Source organism: Plecotus auritus (assembly GCF_963455305.1).
Source record: "Plecotus auritus genome assembly, chromosome: 12".
Lineage (NCBI taxonomy): Eukaryota > Metazoa > Chordata > Mammalia > Chiroptera > Vespertilionidae > Plecotus > Plecotus auritus.
In genome coordinates, this window is record NC_137778.1 from 21,667,989 (window position 1) to 21,690,649 (window position 22,661).

The 22,661-nt window shown below is 37.2% G+C and overlaps 1 protein-coding gene across 2 annotated transcripts in view; it reads right to left on the reverse strand.

Annotated features, from left to right (window-relative positions):
* The window catches only part of CEP350 (centrosomal protein 350), a 120,787-nt gene that overhangs the window by 74,549 nt on the left and 23,577 nt on the right, over positions 1 to 22,661 (reverse strand). For both annotated transcript variants that reach the window (XM_080648780.1, XM_080648779.1), the window contains exons 6-11: positions 19,980 to 20,602; positions 17,130 to 17,243; positions 12,706 to 12,819; positions 7,278 to 7,424; positions 5,399 to 6,057; positions 4,569 to 4,690 (exon numbers count right to left, since the gene is read on the reverse strand). In XM_080648780.1, the coding sequence (XP_080504906.1) occupies positions 4,569 to 4,690; positions 5,399 to 6,057; positions 7,278 to 7,424; positions 12,706 to 12,819; positions 17,130 to 17,243; positions 19,980 to 20,602 (1,779 nt within the window). The remainder of the gene's footprint in view (positions 1 to 4,568; positions 4,691 to 5,398; positions 6,058 to 7,277; positions 7,425 to 12,705; positions 12,820 to 17,129; positions 17,244 to 19,979; positions 20,603 to 22,661) is intronic.

The window sequence follows — 22,661 nt, forward strand, 5'->3', positions numbered from 1 at the left end:
AGATCACTCATAGCTAAACAATGACAAAGAGGCACTATTAATATTTCACTTTGAATTATATCTTCCCAAACGTTTTTCTATGTGTATGTAATGTTTTGGTGTTAATTTCACAAAAATATAATTTTATCACCCATACATACTGTTTTGCAAACTGCTTTCTTCAACTAAGATATTTTGGATTATTCACAAAAGAGAAGGCATTCTTACCTTTAAGACTCTGTGGATAAAATTTTTTACAACTCTACACTTCCCTTTAAAAATAATGCTACATAAAAGAGAATGCTTAAGATTGATAAGTATCAGAGAAGCACTGAACAGACTGTCAAACTTCAGAGGGAAGGCAGGAGAGCGTGGGGGGGTGGTAAGAGATCAACCAAAGGACTTGTCAAGGGCACATGCCCGGGTTGCGGGCTTGATCCCCAGTGGGGGTGTGCAGGAGGCAGCCGATCAATGATTCTCTCTCGTCGTTGATGTTTCTATCTCTCTCTCCCTCTTCCTTCCTCTCTGAAATCAATAAAAAATATATATATTTAAAAAAAACACACACAAAAAAACAAAGGACTTGTATGCATGCATATAAACATAACCAATTGACACAGACACTATGGGGGTGAGGGCATGTGCTGGGGGGCTGGAGTAGCCGGGGAGAGCTCAATGGGGAAAAAGGACACATATGTAATACTATATGTAATACTTTAAACAATAAAGAATTTTTAAAAACTTATATAAAGCAGACTATTAAACAAAAAAAGATTGATAAATATTAACATAGGCATGATATATATTATTCTAATTAATAAATATTTAATAAATGCCAAACATTTATGTTTAACATCATATATACTAAAGAAATAAGGAGATTACTACAATCTAGTTCTTAAAAAAAAATGAACATAAAAACAGTGAGTACCAATGTAAAACTATGAGAATCAGTCATAAATATATGATATGATGAAAGGTGTCCATAAAGTCTAATAACAGAATACAGATGTCCTAGGCAACATTATTTAATTCACCTGTTTCCAGACTATGGACACGCTGTATATTAAGGGATACTATAGATATTGAAGGCTGAAGTTAACTATTAAGAAGATTCTTAGACAAAATAACATGAGGTTTTTTTCCCTTGGAATTGTCCATTATTTTGGGATGATGACATGAATATATTTTTATCAAATTTGAAGTTGACAGAAAGCTGGGAGGCACAGCTAACACTACATTCTCAAATTACTAGAGGCCCAGTGCATGAATTCGTGCATGGATGGGGTCCGGCTGGCCCACCCCCATCGATGGGGGCCCATCAGGCCGGGCTGGCAAGGGGAAGGGACCATGGGCAGTTGGCCAGCCAGACCTGCCCCTGATTGGGATGTTGGGGGCCGATTTGGGGCGGGGCCGGCCGGGAGGTTGGCCAATTGGGGCCCAGATCAGGCAGGTTGGCTGCCACAGTGCATGTCATAGCCACCAGTCATTCTGGTCCTTCCGCCATTCAGGTCCCTGGGATTTTATATATATCAACTAGAGGCCTGGTGCACGACATTCATGCACTGGGGGCCAGAGAGGGGGCCCTCAGCCCGGCCTGCGTCCTCTTGCAGTCCAGGATCCTTTGGGGGATGTCCACCTGCTGGCTTAGGCCCGATCCCCTGGGGATCACACCTAAGCCGGTAGTCAGACATCCCTCTCGCAGTCCAGGGCTCTTGCAGCCTGGGACCCCTCACTCCTTACCACCCGCCTGCAGCGGAGGCAGGAGAGGCTCCTGCCACTACTGCTGTGCTTGCCAGCCGTGAGCCCGGCTTCTGGCTGAGCGGCGCTCCCCCTGTGGGAGCGCACTGACCATCGGTACAGCTCCTACGTTGAGCGTCTGCCCCCTGTTGGTCAGTGCACATCATGGCGATCAGTTGTTCTGTGGTTCAGTCAATTTGCATATTAGGGTTTTATTATATAGAATGACTGAAAGTTATTTAGATAGGCTGCAACCTTAGACCAAACTAGTACAGATAACTGTGAAATCCTACCAATTACGTTTAAAAAAAAAAATCATTTGTAGAAGGGTAACCAGGGTGATGATGAAACAGAAAAACATGTCATGTAAGGTTAGGTTTGGAGATTATGTTGTAGCACTATTTTATACTGAAGGACTACTATGAAAATAGAATGAAGAAAGGAAGATTGGTGCATAGATTCTGACAGTGAATATAGATTCTTACAAATGCAAGGTGTGAGGTTATTAGGACCCAAACTAAGCTGGTAGTAATGGGAATGCAAAGGAAGTTATAAATATAAAAGTATTGCTAAGCAAAAATACAAAATATTTAAATTCAACTGTTTAGAATACCAATTTTTTGGCAGGTACTATGTTGATGGTAGAGGAATAGGAGTAAACTAAAATGAAAAGATGTAATCCAGTTAAGACTTAATCCTTACTCTTTGATTTCTCAAGATCTAGCAGGGCTTAGAGCAGCTGTGGGCAAACTACAGCCCATGGGCCGGATTCGGCCCGTTCGGCTATTCTATCCGGCCCACGGAGCCGAAAGAGCGGAGGGTTCTTTTGCTCTCCCCTCCGCTCCTTTACTTTGAATTTATATTAGTTCATACAAACACTCCATCCATGCTTTTGTTCCAGCCCTCCGGTCCAGTTTAAGAACCCATTGTGGCCCTTGAGTCAAAAAGTTTGCCCACCCCTGGCTTAGAGACTAATAAACAGCTAAAATACAGTGTTAACTACTAATACAAAAATATGTAAAGTTTAATAGGGTGTAGACAGGGAACTCTGCTAGCCAAGGAAAGTAACTTTTGAACTATATTTACAAGGTCTTCAAGATCAGGTTAAGTAATTTGGAGTTTTCCAGGTAGCTAATGAAGAATCAAGAAAAATGAAAAGCAAAGAAATGCATGGTTAAGTAACTAAAATGTGTTAAAACTATTAACAGGAATGGGGAAGCTAAGGACCAGGTAGCGAGGAAAGTGACGGCAATAGGTTAGCTATCACAAGTCAAATAATTTGATATTAAAAGTAAGGAGAGAAGCCCTAGCTGGTTTGGCTCGGTGGATACAGCTTCCACCGGTGGACCAAAGGGTCCTGGGTTTGATTCCGGTCAAGAGCATGTATCTTGGTTGCAGGCTTCTCCCCAGCACAGGCCTGGGTCAGGGCTTGTTCAGGAGACAACCAATCTATGTGTCTCTCTCACATCGATGTTTCTGTCTTCCCCTCTCTCTTCCACTCTCCCTAAAAATCAATGGAAAAATATCCTCGGGTGAGGATTAAAAAAAAAAAAATGGAGAGAAATGTGTGTAAAATAATAAGGTTTGGTAATAGATTTTTTTTTTATGTTTGGTTTGCTTAATACTGGGTGACTTGTGGAGAGCTAGAAGGAACTCAAGACAAGGTAAAAATTGAAGATATGAAGCCAGCAGGATATATCTGACCACAATAATGGGACTGATGTAAACTGGAGAGTTATACCCACTATAAATATTCAAATTTTTAAAAATATAAGTTTATTTAAGCTTAAAATTTGAAATGTATTTACAACTTTAAACTAATCTTATGAAGCACTTCACTTACTGGGAGGTAGTGTATAAAGTGGGTAAAAGCACAGGCTTCTGGGATTAAACGGCTTAAGTTCAAATACATTCCTACCACTAACATTTTGATATCTTAAAAGAGAGTTAAAGTCTAGATCTCAATTACCTCTTTCATAAGACAGGAATAACAGTGCCTAACTCAAAAAATTTTATAAGGGTTAAATAAGATACCATGTGCAAAATACTCAGATCTGTGCCCAGAACCTAGCAAGTAATCAATAAATTTTAGCCATTTTTATCAGTATTGCTGGAGGGGGAGAACCATGTATATTAACCCAAAATTGGAAAGTGATTTGATTTTTATATGTGCACTCTCAAAGAAGAATATCAAAATCTCTTTGTCTTTCCAAAATGGTTATTTTAAAGTATAATTTATAACCATGTAAGCTCAAAAATCACCTTAACTTGACTGCACAATAGTTTTTTAAAATTTATTGCAATCAATATACTACAGCGCAAAAAATGTTTTTACAGAAATTTAAGGTAAAATAGCCCTCAATCACCAATCTGATATTAAATCAAATCCCTTCCTAGTCCTTATTCATGGGTTCACATAGATCTCCAAATATAACTTTTGAGAGGTAAGATGAATAAACTGATATGCTGTATGAAGAAATTTTGATTTAATGGATACAGAAGTGCTTTTAAAAAATTATTTACTACAAATACTTTAAAATATTAATTTCACTGTGATTCATTCATCAAACAAACTTTTATTGTGTTTAGTTCAAAGCAAGAGTTTGCAGGTAATCCCCAGGAGGAACTGACACTTTGGATATTAAAAGATAGGTAAAAGTTGAATAGAATAGAAGATGCAGTAAGTAGAAGTGTAACCATGCTTATGTCTCCATTGGAAGATATAAACCAATTTCTAAACAAACCTCTTGCTCACATAGGTCAGTCAACAAAATTAACTGAGCATAGACTACTATACTAAATTTTATGGAAGATAGACCCTTGATCATCTTTCATTCTCCCCTATTTACCTTGCAAGAGGCTGTGGTGGTTCTGACAAAGACATGTCACTGCTGGAAGATGCACTTGGGGGACGTTCCTGCACTTTGTTTTCTTTGTCAGATTCTCCAGATGGCTGATACCCTGGTCTGGTCTAGGAGAAAAAGGACATCAAATGCATCTGACTCCAATCACAAAGATATATTCAGGGAATCCAAGAGACAAATATTAAATCATTTCACCTTTACAAAAATCAGGAAATGTAGGGGCTTTTTTTCCTGTCAAATAAAACCCATTTAAACTTAGTTTGTTTTAAAAACAGCCATTACAATTAATAGCAAATTTATACCTGAAATCCAATAAGGGAACCTAATATTAACTGCATAATTTAGAGGATATTATACTCTTTCTAAACCTGTTTTTCACCAGATAAGTAAAAATACTAGTAGTATCTACATCTTCTCAGACTTGTGAAAATTTTTTACCAAAGCTAAGTCTGTAAAAATCTTTAAAATGGTACACACTTAATGTTACTCTTATTATTTTTAAAAACATTAGCAATACTCATAAAATTACTACAATGAACTAGAATATTCTCTAATTTCAGCACAGATCACAAAACTAGGCTTTTCATTATCATAATCTAACTTCATGTGCTCAGTAATACAATGAAAACTAGCAATGAATGATGAGATGGAACAGATCGGTAACAGAGAAATAGTAAATCTCTAATTGAGAACTTACCATCATTACAAATTTTGCCTGAGCAGATAGGAATGGTTGCTAATTTTTAAATAGTACAGCAAATAAACTTTTCCTAACCATAAATTACTTCCCTTTGTATTTCTGCCACTACTATTACCTGTGTTTCCTGCATAGTATGTTGATGAGACGGCTCTTCAAGCAAGGTCTTTTCTAGTAGCAATTTGGAGTAAGTTTCCTGTAGACGCCTAGTTGCTGATGGCTCAGAAGGAGGCACATTTTTTACTTTAGTAAAGGCTTCTTTCTGCTTCCGGTAGAGCTCCTGTAATCGTTTGTTCTTCTGCTCAGTGGCCTCCTTTTGAGCCTTCTTCTCTTCATTTTGCTTTCTCTTCCTTTCCTCCTGCTGTCTAACAATGTACTGTCGTACCTCATCTGTGTCATAGTGGCGCTTCTTAGAAATAACAGGGGGATCTTCATTAGTTGTTATTTTGTCAGGTTTTCTTTTTATTGGGCTATGACTCCTCCAAGCTTGTACTGGTGCTGATGACTTCTGATTTTGTAACTCTCCTGCCTCTTGCCTTGCCGCCTGAACTGCAGAATCTAGCTGTAGGTCATCAAGAATTCCACGAATTTCAACAGGTAAAAAGTCTTTATTTAAGGCAGTATTTTCCTCCTGTTTATTATCTGGAAGAGATGGAGCTAATTTCTTTATATTATTTTCAGACCGAGCTCTACTTCTTGAACGTTCTGAGTTTCGTGGAAGATGTCTATGTGAAATATTCAACCTGGGATCAGATTCTGCTCTTCCAATATGACTTCCTGCAAAGGATGAACTGTTAGTGATATATTAAAATTCTGCATTCTTTCCTAAAATTTATTGCATTCAGTGAGAAAATTTCCCTTTATCTTAAACTCTAATTTAAATATTGTATAAAGTCTTCTAAAGAATATCATAGAAGGAAACAAAAACATCTTTTTTTTTCAATCAGTAAAATTTCTATATTCTGAAACACTATGCTTCCTTGGCATGAGGAAAAATGCATCTTTTAATATTTCTGAAATAAGGACAGATATTGTTGATGTGAATATTTAACTATCAATGGAAAATTATTATTTCTCTCTCATGTGCTTATTTAATATTACTCTCCCTCCCAAACTCCCAAACGTCTGATTTAAAAAAACCAAAAATATTACACTGACACAACTCTCCAAAGAGTGACAGAAAAAATTAAATATATAGAAAAACATCATGTTATCATCTAGATATTTGTTGATGTGGCTTACTTTTAGACTAAGAATGCATGTGAGTTTATTTATAAGCTAAATGAAAGTGAAGAGAAGCAAATACAAAGGATATATTAACTTCTATATACCAAATTACAGCTGCAATTGCATTTCTTACTGAATCCATTCCAGAAGTTCAAAGTAAGGCAAATTTTGCTGCTGAAAAGGAAAGCTGGCCTATAGGTATAAATATTTCATTTTCCAAACTTAGCGTTCATGAAAAAGTAGCTAGTTACTGCAAATAGCATTCAAAAAGAATTTCAAAAAGAGAAAAGTAATGGAATCAAGGGTCAAACTAAGGAGTTGTGGATCCTAATCAAATTTTGCTACCCACTGCCTATATACCCAATTCTCTCTCAGGGCTTATTTCCTAATCTGCCAAATAAAAGATCTGAACCTTTTTAATGTATGCCTGTGTTTGTGTACATAGGGATCAGAGAAATTGAATTTGATTCTCCTAAGGTTCCTAAAAGTCTATTAATATTTGATTAAATGATGCTTTGATATTCACAATGACAGCTAAATGTAATAAATATAACATAAATAAAATTCTTAGTAGAGATCACCGTAACACCTCTGTGTAGAAGTTATCCATAGACAAGCCCAATAGAACATCTTCTTTTTTGAGCTACATTCACAATTTTACATATAAAGCAAAGTCATAAAGCATTACCAAAAGAGTATTTTCACCCTCTTTAAGTACTTACATAAGCAAAGTTTAATTATTGAGATAATGTAATAATTCGATTACTTACCAGATTTAGTAGTTCTTTCTCTTCCACTTCTGTCACTTGATACTGTTCTTCGCTCTTTTTGCTCCATTTTGGGTGCAGGTCCCAGAATCTTCTTTACTAATTTCTGTCCATCTCGCCAAGAAGATGTACTTATCAGATGACTGCTACCTAAAATATAAGCATTGAATTTAAAATTTAAATTTTAGTTATAAAAAGTATATCTACTCAATCATACAGGTTTTCTAATATTCTTAATGCTTATCTTATGCCAAAGTCAAAAGATTTATAATCTACTTTTTAACCCTAAGTCTCCAAAATCAAAGAAGTTTGTTTAAATTTTGATGTACCCACACACAGTTAAGTACCAAATATTAATAATGATAACCGAAACCTCAAAAACTAGGTCACTGAATCCAACAATTTTTCTACAGAACAAAAATATGCGTTAACTATAGAAGTGTTTGGTATAGCCACCCTAGCACAGTATCTGGCACATAGTAAAATGTATGTTTGCTGAACTTAATCTAAGCACAGAAAAAAAATTTGAGTACATATATAACATATAACAGTTAACTGTGATTACCTTTGGAGGTGATGATATTACAGGGAATTTCACATTAAATTTCACAGATATATACCAAAACTACACACTACATTTTTATGTGTAAAATAATGACATTAAACAAATACTATCAACATTTTCAATTATCCCAATTATAAATGTTCATAAAAATAAAAGAATGTTCCAGTAAATACAGCTGTTTACCAGGAGAAAATCTTTTCATTTACTATTTTCAGATTGTAAAAAAATTAAAATTAGACCATCATCTCAAAATAGATAGTAACTTAAAAACAACAAATGATATAAAAGACTGTTTATAAAATAGAAACCATAAAAAATAAGCATGAAATGTATATATTTAAATGCAAAGTAATATAAGAAATGGAATAAAAATAATAAAATAGTCCTTTAAACCTAATTAAATTAGAAAAATGATTTTTACATAGCTGGTAGAATTATAATAAAATCATTCTAGTTATGCATTGCTTGTTGAAATATAAGTGGGTATAAAACATATATATATATATATATATACATATATATATACATATATATATATATATATATATAAATAAATAAGTGGGTACAGTTTCTTTTTAAAAAACACGCAATAGCCCTAGCTGGTTTGGCTCAGTGGATAGAGCATCAGCCTGTGCACTGAAGGGTCCCAGGTTCAATTCCGGTCAAGAGCACATGCCCGGGTTGTGGGCTCAATCCCCACTGTGAGGCGTGTAGAAGGCAGCCGATCAATGATTCTCATCATTGATGTTTCTATCTGTCTCTCCCTCTCCCTTCCTCTCTGAAATCAATAAAAATACATATTAAAACACACACACACACACTAAACAGTATTATGTGTCAGGGGCCCCAAAAGTGCTCATTCACCTTGATCAAATAATGTAAATAATAGCATGGTATCTAGTAGAAATAATACAAAAGAAAAAAAAATGAAAATGTTCATTGTATTATCCTATATAATAAGAGGAATATGCTAATTATCTGTTATGCCCTGAGGCGTAAGGACCAACTGGGTAACGACCGGATCACAGATCTGCAGGAGGGTGGGGCAGCGAACTACAAGTGGGAGACGGAAAGCTACAGCTACAGGATGGGGCGGGGCAGGGCAGCAAGCAAGCGGGAGGCGGAGAGCTACAGGAGGGGGAGAGCTACAGGAGGGGGCAGGGCAGCAAGCTAGGAGGGGAGGCGTGGGGGGGGGGGGGAGCTACAGGAGGGCGGGGCAGTGGGCGGAGAGCTACAGGAGGGCGGCAGCAACCTACTGGCACACGCATTCGTGCGCAGAGCTATTAGTTATAAGAATTAACCTAAATATTGAAGAATGGTGAATGGTTAATTAAACTAGATTTCTACTAGATAGAGTACTGTGTGGCCATTTCAAATCACAATTTCCATAACATATAACAGAAATGTTCTATAGAAAGCTTCTAAGAGAAAAAGATAAAATTTTATATATGCAATGACTACAATCACATATTATTATGATTTTAAAACTATTGTAAGGAAGTACACAAAATAATACTAGTACTTTATTTAACTAAGGGTAGTGTTTTTTTGTGTTTTCTTCTATTTTTCAAGCTTTTTGTGATGCTATTTTAATTGTATCTGTATATATAAAAGCCTAAGGGACCAAACGACCGGTCACTATGATGCACACTGACCACCAGGGGGCAGACGCTCAACACAGGAGCTGCCCCCTGGTGGTCAGTGCGCTCCCACAGCGGGAGTGCCACTCAGCTGACCGACCCGTCCCGGTGGCCCACCAGCCCAGAGGCAGCCACTCACTCCCTCAATAGTTCCCAGGTCCAATCTCTGGAGAACAGGCCAGGCCCAATCCTGACAGCGTTGCCAGCCTCCTGGAAGTCGGCCTCGGGCATTGCGGCTGCTTCCCTTCCTTAGACGCTCCACAAGGAAGAAACAATATAAAAGCGGCTGCCAGGTGGCTCCCAACAACCAGCGCAAAAGTCTGCAGGACAGATCTGGATCTCAGGCTGCCAAGGGCATCCCACTGCCTGCCCGGATGACCAATTGGCCTCACCTCCCTCCAGACAGGCACCAGATGCAGGGCTTACAGCCGCTGCGGCGATGCAAGCCTCTCCTGATCGGGACTGACTAGGCGCGAGCCAGAGGCAGGCACAGTGGGGCCAGGATGAGTGGGAGCGGCAGGCAGGAGCAGCAGGCGGCATTGGACTGAGGGTTTCGGCCCGATTCCTGAAGGCCAACCCAAAGGAACCCCACCCGTGTACAAATTCGTGCACCAGGCCTCTAGTTTATAATAGAAGACATTCCGTTTAGAGTTTCTTTAAATGGGACTTTAAAAGTTTAAATGCAAGTATAGTTTTAATGAAAACATTTATTATGAAGAAACATGAATTATAAATGTGTGCTATTTTAGAAAAAAAAATATTTTTGCAACTTGTTATTAACCTTAAACAGTCTACCTAAAATATTTAAAAGATTTCTATTGCTCAATTTAGTTATAAAAAACTTTATGCTTTTAAGCAAAATGAGAGAACAGGCCTCCTTCAATTTCAGCTTAATTTTCTGAATCAAAAACAAGCAACCATAAATATACTGGCAGTTATTTATAAATGTTGGCTTCTGAATATCTTCATTGGTTATTTCTGAATTCTGGCTTTCTGGAATAGTCTCATGCAGTCACTGGTAGAAAAAGAGGACTTTCACTATAGATAAACTATTAATACAGCTTTTGCACACTTAATGACTGTCTCAGTCACTGCCCCAGTGCACACATAGGAATTAGCCTACCACAAACTGGACAAACACAATCCAAGATCAGTGTTCAAAAGTTATAGTAGTTCCAATGTTTCATTTCAAACCATGCCCCTGATAACAGTATTACATAGTATCTCATGAAAAATAGCATGCCTTATTATTATTTTTTTATTGATTTCAGAAAGGAAGGGAGAGGGAGGAAGAGAAACCATCAATGATGAGAGAATCATTGGTCAGCTGCCTCCTGCATGCCTACTACAGGGGATCAAGTCCACAACCCAGGCATGTGCCCTTGACTGAAATCAAACCCAGGATCCTTCAGTCTGCAGGCTGACGCTCTACCCACTGAGCCAAACCAGCTAGGGTATGCACCTTGTTTTTTTAATTTAACAATTAGTTTAGTTTACATTCAGATAATTCATGCTCCCATAAAAGGAATTTTTATTTGTATACAGTGAGGGTCATTTTCTTCTGACAGCTAGAGTTAACAATGGGTGTCATAAAATATGTTATTTGCTACTCTATTAATTAGTCTATGACCAGAAATACAAGTGCCTGGTCAAAACCCTGTGCCCCATCACTCCTGCTCTTTGTTCCCACAGATCTTGCACACCCCCTATCATACATTCATCACACTTTATTCTAACTATGTATTACCGTTTTCCTGACAAGATTATAAGCTTCAGGAGAGCAGGGACTATGTGCATCTTGCTTACAACTGTACTGCCTAAGCTAGTATAGCACAATACTCACATATAGCAAGTGCTCAAAAATATATGCATAATGAATGAATGAATGTATGAATGATTGATTCAAAATTTCTCCAAGCTGAAAGTGACAAGCTCCCAACTTTCTCCACTCTCTCTTGGCCTAAATTACTCACTGACATAAATAGCCATTTTCAGTATAATCAGAAATAATAATAACTAACAGAATTATTCCTAACATTTGAGTGCTTACCATACATATGCAAAGTACTACATTGAGTCCTTTTAGGTATTATTTTAGTTCTGACAACAACCCCATGAAAAGTACTACTGCCTTCTCATTTTACATATGGGAAAAATGAAGGACACTAAAATAAACTCATTTACCAAAGGATCAAAGCTAGGTTATAAATCTGGGCAATGTGGATAGAGCAGCCGTGGGCAAACTACGGCCCACGGGCCGGATCCGGCCCGTTCGGCTGTTCTATCCGGCCCGCGGAGCTGAAAGAGCGGAGGGTTCTCTTGCTCTCCCCTCCGCTCCTTTACTTTGATTTTATATTAGTTCACACAAACACTCCATCCATGCTTTTGTTCCGGCCCTCCGGTCCAGTTTAAGAACCCACTGTGGCCCTCGAGTCAAAAAGTTTGCCCACCCCTGGGATAGAGCCTAAAATGTTGATCACTATGGAACTAGGGAATTCTCTTTTTCACAGTATTGATCAACTCAGAGCCCAGCCTGACCACTACAGGCATGGACTGCCATACTTTCCTTAGTGACAGTCATAAGCAATCCCTTTCTATATAAAAGTTCACTGCATAAAAATCATTACCTTTCATCTGATTAATTTCTATTAAAAATGACTGAAAAAATTTGGGGGGAGTGATAGATGTTTTTAGTATCATGGTAAACATGTGGCTTCACGGGTATAGACATACTAGTATATGAGAACTTATCAAACTATACATTCTAAATACATGTAGGTTATGCTATGCCAATCAAATACACATACACAAAATAATCTATATATATAAAAGCCTAAGTGACCATTTGACTGTTTGACCAGTAGCTATGATATGCACTGACCACCAGGGGGCAGACACTCCAACCGGTAGGTTAGCTTGCTGCTGGGGTCTGGCCAATCGAGACTGGGCGAGATGGGCAGGACATGTCCTAGAGTCCTCCCATGGTCCCTCCCCAGCCCTGATTGTGCACTGGTGGGGTCCCAGATCACAAGAGGGCACAGGCCAGGCCAAGGGATCCTACCAGTGCACAAATTGGTGCACCGGGCCTCTAGTGATATATAAACTGTATTCCATTTTTATATGTGCCAAACAATGAGAACATCAGGTTAACAAACATTTATTTCCATGTAGATACCATTTCAGTAATATCTAACTTTAGGAGGTACATGATATTGAGAAAACTAACCTGTTTTGCATTCTGGACTTGAAAACTGCGCTACCTTTTGGACTTTTCGTACTGGCTTGACCACTTTCTTCTCTTTACTTTTTTCAGCAGGTTTCTCTTTCATAGAGATGTCTTCTGAAAATCAGAAACATTTACAGCAAATATTACAATTATTTCTACCCACCTACTCGTCCTCCCCCCAGTATGAAAAATCAATATAAACTATCTAATTCTCCACTGAGGCAACTGCCATGACCCATAAGCTACCAATGCCAATTCCTCTTATGGAAAGGTCTAAGGATTACCACTACTCCGCCATTAGGTTCCAAATCTTTGTATTTATTTTTTTCAGCAAATACTTGAGAAATGTAACTCGATTCCACAAACTGGAAGAAACTTCAACAGTAATGCTTTCCAGCCCAGGTTCCACAGCATTTATAGAATCTCAAGAGATAAGCACTTTCTCAGATTCCAATTTCGTTTAAAAATTCCTATGTAACTGAGATATTAATGAACTTCTAGAATAAAACTTCATAAAATACTTAATATTCCTAAATTAGGCCCTTTTATAGTTATGTTAGTGAAATATGTCAAGTATTTCACATACAAATTACTACTCACTAATTTTTTCAATTCTAATCTGGGAATATATACAGGGGTGGGCAAAAGTAGTTTTATATAGTACAAAATAAATAATACAATAATTAATAAATAAATAATACAGGAATAAACTGTTTCACATATTCACAACTATAAACCTATTTTTTGCTCACGCGCGTGTGTGTGTGTGTGTGTGTGTGTGTGTGTGTGAATTAACCTCCATTACAAATAAATAAATAAATATACTTTAAAATAGAGAGAGAGAGAGCTCTGCATTCTGGGCAAAGTGGAAGTAAGTATGAGTCAAAGGCAGGAGCATACCAAATGTCTAAGAAACAGCAGGAGGCCAGTTTGCATGAAGTGAAGAAAGAGAAAAGTTGCAATAATTGGGGCCAGAGACATACTGATCATGTAGGGCTTTATAGGTCATTGTAAGAACTTCAGGTTTCACTCAAAAATGAGATGGAAAGGGTTTGGAAGATTGTGAGCAAAGGATTGATATAATCTCAATTAAATTTTAGCAAGCTTACTCTAACACAGTGGTTCTCAACCTTTCTAATGCCACAACCCTTTAATACAGTTCCCCATGTTGTTGTGACCCCCAACCATAAAATTATTTTCGTTGCTACTTCATAACTGTAATTTTGCTACTGTTATGAATTGTAATGTAAATATCTGTGTTTTCCAATGGTCTTAGGCAACCGCTGCTGTAGAGCCTAAGACCATCGGAAAACACATTACGATTCATTAACAGTAGCAAAATTACAGTTATGGAGTAGCAACGAAAATAATTTTATGGTTGGGGGGTCACCACAACATGAGGAACTGTATTAAAGGGTCGCAGCATTAGAAAGGTTGAGAACCACTGCTCTAACAGCTGTGATGAGAACAGACTCAGATGAAAGGCAGAAGCAGGGACATTAGTTAGAAGGCAACTGCAGTAATCCAGGCAAGAGATTGATGGTGGCTTAGAGCTAGGTGGTAGTGACAGAGGCAGGTTAAGTGGTTTTATTTTAGATACATTTCAGATAATATTAGATATAAGTTATGAGGGAAATATGGGGGCCAAGGGGCCTAAACAATGAGAAGAATAGGATTATCTGAGGTGCAGAGACTACCAGAGGAATAGATTTAAGGGGTGTACAGTGGCCCCATTTAGTTAGCTCCATTTTAGATATATTAAGCTTAAGAAATCTATTATATATCCAAAGGAAGATGTGGCATTAGCAGCTGGATATAAGAGTCTGAGTTCAGAGGAGACGTTTGGAACAGAGACATAAATTTGGAATCATAATCAACAACAAGTATTTAAAGCCCTGAGACAAGTTCATGTGTATGTAGATATATAAAAATTTAAAGGGGAGGGGAATGGAGGGGAGGGGAGGAGGACAGATCCAAGTACTAAGAATGGGACATGCCAATTTTTAGAGATCAGAAAAAAACTGAAAAGGAGCAATCAGACTGAGGAGGAAAACCAAACATTTATGGTATCCTAAATGTCCAGTGAATGGTTTTAAAAGAGTTTCAATCATGTCCAATGTTGTGAGAAATCAAGATGACAAATCAAAATTAAACACTGGATTTAGCAATGTGGAAGTAGCTGATGATCTTGATAACAGCAGTTTACAGAGATGTAGGAGCAAAAACCTAATAGAAAGGATTTGAGAGTGAAAGGAAGGAGAAAAATTGGAGACAATGAGTATAGGGCAACTTTCTTAAGTTTTGCTGTAAATAGGAGACAAACAGGGCAGCAGTTGGAAGAGAGTAGGGCCAAAAGAGGGGTTCTTTTATGATGGCTGAGAGAATAACATGTTATCAAATAATAAGTATGTTGAAAGGCATGACCTCGCAGAGGGGGAAAACATAATGATGTAAAAGAAAGGAAACTGGGCTAAAGTAATGTTCTTAAATGCACAAGAGCAAATAAAATCTAAAACACAAGTGGATGGGTTGGTCTTAGCTAGGAGCACAGAGTTCATCTACCATAACAAGAGTATAACAGACAAACCTCTTTAAGAGTTCTTTGACCTACAGCATTCTAATTATCTATAATGATACTGTCCTGTGAGGTATATTGTTCTTATCCCTATTTTACATATGAGAAAACCAAGGAAGAGAGGTTATGTAACATAGGCAGTATACACAGCCAATCTAGTAAGTGGCAGAGCCTGAACTTGAACCCTTTCAAGCTGATTCCAAAATCTTTGCTCTTAACTATTACATTACTAGAGGCCCGGTGCACGAAATTTGTGCATGGATAGGGTCCCTAGGCCTGGCCAGCGATCAGGGCTGATCAGGTTCCCTGCCTCCCCACCTCCTCTTTCCCTCATTCCCTCAGCGCCCTGACATTGGTTGCCGGCCACGTTCCGCGCTGCTCCCTGGTGGTCAACACATATCATAGAGAGCGATCAAACTCCCGTTCTCCCAGTCGAACTCCCAAGGGGACACTTTGCATATTAGCCTTTTATATACAGACTAGAGGCCCGGTGCATGAAATTCGTGCATGGGGGGAAGGGGTGTCCCTCAGCCCAGCCTGCACCCTCTCCAATCTGGGACCCCTGTGGGATCGGGCCTAAACCAGCAGTCAGACATCCCTCTCACAATCCAGGACCACTGGCTCCTAACTGCTCACCTGCCTGCCTGCCTGATTGCCCCTAACCACTCTGCCTGCCAGCCTGCTCGCCCCCAACTGCCTCCCCCGCCCCTTGCTGGCCTTCTCACCCCCAAATGCCTTCCCCTGCGGGGCTGAGGGGACTGGGGGACTGAGGCTGGATGAGGTGGGGCTGAGGGGACTTGGGGGACTGAGGCTGGATGCGGCGGGGCTGAGGGGACTGGGGGGCTCTTGCTGGATGAGGTGGGGCAGAGGGGAATGGGAGCCGTCATTTTGTGGCTGTGGGCTGGTACCACCATCTTTGTGAGGGTGTGATGGTCAATTAGCATATTCCCTCTTTATTAGATAGGATACTTTTTCTCCACAAGAGAAAAGAATTTCTGAATACAGTGCTCCAAAATTAACAGTAGGAAAACTGGACTGAACACTTAAATGCCACCAAATTTATTAGAAGGAACTCTATGAAGGCTTACTAGAAAAATCTCTGGCTTTATAGTCAGAGATGGCTTTGAATCTTGACTTCAATTCTTTTTTCTATTGTTGACACTATTATAGATGTCCCCATTTCCCTGTCTTTATCCCCTTCCACCCAGCCCCTATCCCCCTTGGCTTCAATTCTTAACTACTCTATGAAACCTTGGGAAAATTACTCTTTGAGCCTCTATTTCCTCAACTGTAAAAAACACAGAATACTAAATACTAGCATCTTGTCCAAAATCATACTAGGTGTTCAATACTTAATAACATTATGAGCATGACCTTCCTATTTCCCTCTTCCTGTCTTCCAGAAGTACCTTGTATTTCCAATCCTCTAACATTATTCCCTTCCTATAAGGTTCATTTTTCTTCCAGCATTTTGCCCTCATGTTAGTATCTTCTTAACTGCTGCCTGCCGGTCACTCTCTGACCATTTCAAAGATCTCAAGAGATCTAGTAGAAGAAATAAACTTCAACTAGACTGCTGTATTTTCTTCAAACAGGCCTAACTCTCCAAGTCCCTCAGTTTAAAAATAACCTTGCTTCTGTCACATCAGCCTTGTATGCTAATTTTAACCCTGGAGCAGAGCCTAGAGGCTAAGAGAGCCTTATGACTAAAACCACCACCACTTTAGTATACCATGTAGTTAGAAAAGGGAAATATCTTCAGCTTGGTGGCCATTTTTATGTTTAAATATTTTAAGTTAGATAGCATGCATGATATAACACTAAAAATCTTAGAAAGCTCTACTCTCACCTGCAAAGTGAAGTGCTAAGTCTCGATACAGTTCTCTACTCATGTTTTGAAACTCAGCCTCTTGCCACACTTTGCCATCAGGTGTTCGAATCTTGGTCTCTGAAGGATTGAAGCCTAATACATATCAACACACAGAACATTCTTATCAAAGTTGCTTTGTAAGTTTTGTTCGTTATACTCTTTTTTTAAATAAGACATAATTAACATACTTTAAATTCACTCTTTTAAAGTGTACATCTCAGTGGTTTGTAGTATATTTACAAAGTTATACAACTATCACCATCTAATTCCCAAGCACTTCCTCTCTCTGAAAAAAAACCCTGTACACATTAGCAGTCGCCCTACACACAACTGTCTCTGTTCCCTGGCAACTGTTCATCTACTTTGTATCTTTATGGATGTGCCTATTCTGGACATTTCATATAAATAGAATCATACAATATGTGGTTTTGTGTCTGGCTTCTTCACTTAGCATAATGTTTTCAATATTTATCCACTGTATAACATGTATAACTGTATAAAGGAATAACTTTATTCCTTTTTATTGTCAAATGATATTTCAATGTATGGATATACCAACATTTGTTATCTACTCATCAGCTGATGGACATTCTATTTTTTGGCTAGTATTAATGCCACTGCAATGAACATTTGTGTACAAGTTTTTATGTGGACATATGTTTTCAATTCTCGTGGGTATTATACCTAGAAGTGGAATAGCTGGGTCATATAGTAACTCTATATTTAACTTTTTGAGTAACTGATAAACTGTTTTCTAAAATAGCTGTACCATTTTATATCCTCACCAGCAATGTATGAGGTTTCCAATTTCTCCACATCCTCACCAACACTAGTTATTGTCTTTTTTATTACAATCACCCTAGTAGACGTGAAATGGTATCTGAAGTATGGTTTTGATTTGCATTTCCCTAATAACTAATAATGCTGAGCAACTTTATAAGGTTTATGAGAGGAAAGCATAATTAGCTAACAAATAATGTGTTGACAAATACTATTTGAAAAAAGTAAGCTTCAGGGAGATAAAGCAATATATATTTCTTAAAAAAGATTAGAAGTGGCTCTAGCTGCTTTGGCTCAGTGGATAGAGCGTTGGACTGTGGACTGAAGGGTCCCAGGTTCGATTCCAGTCAAGGGCATATGCCCAGGTTGTGGGCTGGGATCCCCAGTTGAGGGCATGCAGGAGGCAGCCAGTCAATGGTCCTCTCTCATCTCTGATGTGTCTATCTCTCCCTCTCCCTTCCTCTCTAAAATCAATAAAAATATATGACAAAAAAAAAAAAAGACTAGAAGTGGAGAAATACTAAATTAAATAAAAAATGTCAATCATAAATTATAAATATCAGAGATTTAAACTATCCTTCTCAAGACTGACAGAGAGACTACACTACTTAGTCTTTTCTTTGAGGACAGGCATTAGTTGCTAATATCTGTCAGACTTTGCCTATGACTGAACTAACTTCTAGAATAAACAAACCTTAAATGTATAATATGCATTTAATGGGTTTGATATAAATATAGCAAAAGTTTTGGATAGTGACTCCCTATCTCAGAACCAACAAGCACATTTTGACCCCTCCATTTGCTATTTGCTCTGTCAACAGTGTGGACAATTACTACATGGTACACAAATAACTAAAAGGTATAAAAGAATTTTATTAATAATACATTAGACCAATCATGGATAACAGAGCAATTTTTTTCAGGATTCTAAAGAGAACTACTCACAATTTTATCACAAATTAGCTAGAATAAAATGCAAATTACCTATTTTTTAAAATCTAATTCAAAATGAATGTTATTACAAAACAAAATAAACAACAAAACAAAACTGGTACTTCGTCTAAATGTACACAGCAAAATTTGTTCTGCAGAAAAAAATGAATAAAGACACTTTAGGACTATAAAAAATTACAAAAGTGGTCAGAGAAAAATTGGATTTAGTAGAAAAATACAAAACAAATTTGAGTAGAGCAAAAACTGTCCTAGTTTGTTAATAACTTAAAATTAACAGAAGAAACAAGTCTTGACAATATTTTGATCTTCATACATTTATCTAGAAAAACTGAACTTGGAAAAATATCCACAAAAGAAAAGTTACAATGGCAGATGTTTTCATGACAAAAGTCTAACATAGATTAACCTGATCAATGGATTAACTCTGTAATAAAAACTTTACATGATGACCCTATGAAAATAATTTCAGAAACATAAAAATACAAACTTCTTAAAACCACTATATATAAAAACATGAGCTGGATAAAAACAGACATTCTTTCTGATAGAGTTATACCAACTCTATCAATGTTGGTATAAATGTGATTTTAGTACTTGTTTTCTTAAACACAGGGGAAAAAACTCGTGTCAAAACTTGAAAGTTAAAACAACAGGAATCAAATGTTAGTGCCAAAATATTCTGTAACTAAATATTAACTCAAACTGACTGAACTTAATTCTTTAAGTATTACTTGTGAAAGAATTCCTAATAACAATCTAAATACAATGGCAGAATAAGAGAAATATTCTTTCAGTTCTCTGAAAATGTACTAGTTCTTATTTCCTCTTTTTTTCAACTTATTAAATGTTCATATTGTGGTCCTGATGGACTTATTAAAGATTCCAATTCTGGACTCTATCCCCAGAAGTTCTGATTTAGATCCAGTGTAGGATCCAGAAACCTACATTTTTAACTTGCACCTTGAATTAATTTCTTATGTGTTTGATTTGAGAATCACAACCTGTTTTAAAGATGATCATCTCTACTCAAATACATCTGGGGAGATAGAGGGATAAGGAGGCAGAAAGAGAAAGATACAAGGACTGATTACAAACCTTTATATGCTGGAGCAGGTGGTGCTGTTGCTACTTTCCTGACTTTTGCTGTCACTGAGCTATCAACATTAACAACCATTACTGGGTGGTCAATATGACCCTGATTCTGGCCCCGGCCATTTATTTCTTCTGAGTGTTCCCACTGTTTCCTAATCCGCTCCTTGAGTTTCTCCAGTTTGACATCATGTTGTCGCCGCTTTAAGATATCTAATCTTTGGGAATTAGAAGTACTCGTAGAAGAGGGAGAAGAGTCAGTTAGCCGTAACACTTTTGGATCAATATCATGGCCTATGTTATTGCCAGAAGTCTTCAAATTGTTCTCATTGCCCTTTGTTCTATTAGGCTTTTCTTCCTCAGTTCTCATTGGAGCTGCCATCTTAATCAAACTTTCAGAATTTTGCAATGCATCAATTGCTGGTCGATCATTTAAAAACCTAACAACAGTATCATTCATGACAGATGATTGGGAACTCTCAAAATCACGGCAATGTGTATTCCGTTCTTCTCGACTGCTTACCATCCGGTTCCCATTTTCAGGCTTTTCTCCATTAACATCCACACAATATACATGCTTTGACTCTAAAGGATTGGGACTTATATTGGAAGGTGTGCCATGAACTTCCCTATTATTAAAAAATAATAATTAGTTTTAAATAAAAAGTATAAAAAACAGTCAAACTGAAACCAGTCTTACAAATGGAGAACTCCAAACTAAAATTAGAGAACAAAAGATAACCAGAAATTCCAGTAGGTTAAAACTAATAAAATAACCATTACTAACATTAAGACTCAATGACCTCTCTATCAGATTCTAAATCATAATGTACACATTATAAAATAAGAAAAATAGAAAAGGTGTGTGGAGAGATTTCTTTAAGAATGCCAGAAAATAGTATTAAAATCTGATTTTGGATATTCACTTGACACCTTTTACCAAAATGTATATTTTACTCCTTTATGATATCTTAAGTACTAGGAAAAAAGTTCTCAAATACTGGCATTTCATGTGCATAACTTCTAAATAACATACCAAATTAACAAATAAATTGGGAGCAGAAATAAAGTAAAAGTACAATAAATATTTTCCTTCAAATAAATGTGGTTAGTAAAGTCAAACCTCTCTGAACCAGAGACTACTCTTTTGGCAGCTTCAAACTATGTAAAGCATATCTAGAAACTCTGGGGTAAGCAAGAAGACTAGGCATAGCCAAAGTACATAACACAAAGTTCACATTCTCTATTCATAAAAACACCAGCACAAGTCTTCCTTCAGAGACTATTTTTATTTTATGCATCATTCTAATAAGTTATATTTTAGGAACAGAAACAGTTTATTAAAAGGGAAGTTAATTAAGACAAAAAGGCCTCGGCAGCAAGAACACATGAATCATGACAAAACACCCAACAAAATTATAAAAGCACACATAACAACAACCTGGACATGCAATGTCTGAAAGAGTAGACATCTGCCGCCTGTGGCTATTGAGCACTTGAAATGTGGCTAGTCCAAACTGTGATGTGCTATAATATAAATCACATATGAATTCAAAAGATTTAAAGTATTAACAAAAGAATGATGCGTGTGTGTGTAACTACTAAAAAATGTTTAGATTACACATGTGGCCGCATTAATGGGATTATTGCATAGCACTGATGTTTCACTTAAAGGCTTAAAAATGCCACAAAAAGTCTTACAACCATGACTATTATAGCATAATATGATACTTAGATCTATTATGAATATTTGAGTATGTGTGTTTATTTAAGGAGATAGTCTATAGCTTTCATCAGATTCTCACTGAGGTCCATGACCCAAAAAACATTAGACCCTGTTCTGAGTGGTTGATTATTAAATTAGATGGGGGCTGAGAACTGAGTCCTGCAGCTTCTGCTAGATATCATGACTAACTGCAATTATTTTCACTATCTTGACCAGACTGTCACAATTCACAGTTAAAATGATTTAGGTCTAAAATTAGCACATGTGGAGAATAGAATAAAGCATTAAAAATAAATTAAAAGACGTTACATACCATGCTTCAATCTTAAAAAGGGAAGGACTTTGAAAAGAAAGGAGGGCAGGAGGAATTAATTCACTCACTAAATATTTGCTAAATACATATAAGGGTATTCACTATACAATTTTTTCTATGTTTCTATAAATATGAAAATTTTCGTAATAAAATGTTGGGAAAATATTTATGGAATACTTAGTAAATGATAGGCATTAAGACAGGGCTTTGAGAATAAGACAGATTTACAGCCTTATATAAACTAATGCAATGGGTCGATATAGAAACAAAATATAATGCAATATGAAAATGCTCTAGTGAAGGAAGTCATATAGTATTGTGGCAGCACAGAAGAAGGGTTAAATAGGCTGGGGAATGAAGTGGGGTAGAAACAGATCTCACGATGTTTCAGACAGATGGTGATAAAAGATGAATTTGAAGTGATAAATGTAGTTGAGTTGGCCAGGTGAAGGGCGTTCTACTCACAGCTAGCTTATAGGCATTTTTTTCTTAAAAGATGCATAATTTACACAATTTTAAATATTAAATAGTATTCTTAGCAGAAAGAACATTAGAATCTATATAAAGAGTCAGTAATTTAGTTTCAATTCCGATAGTTATTACGTTTCTAGGCAAGTTGCTTAATATTTTTGTGGTTAAAGATTCTGAA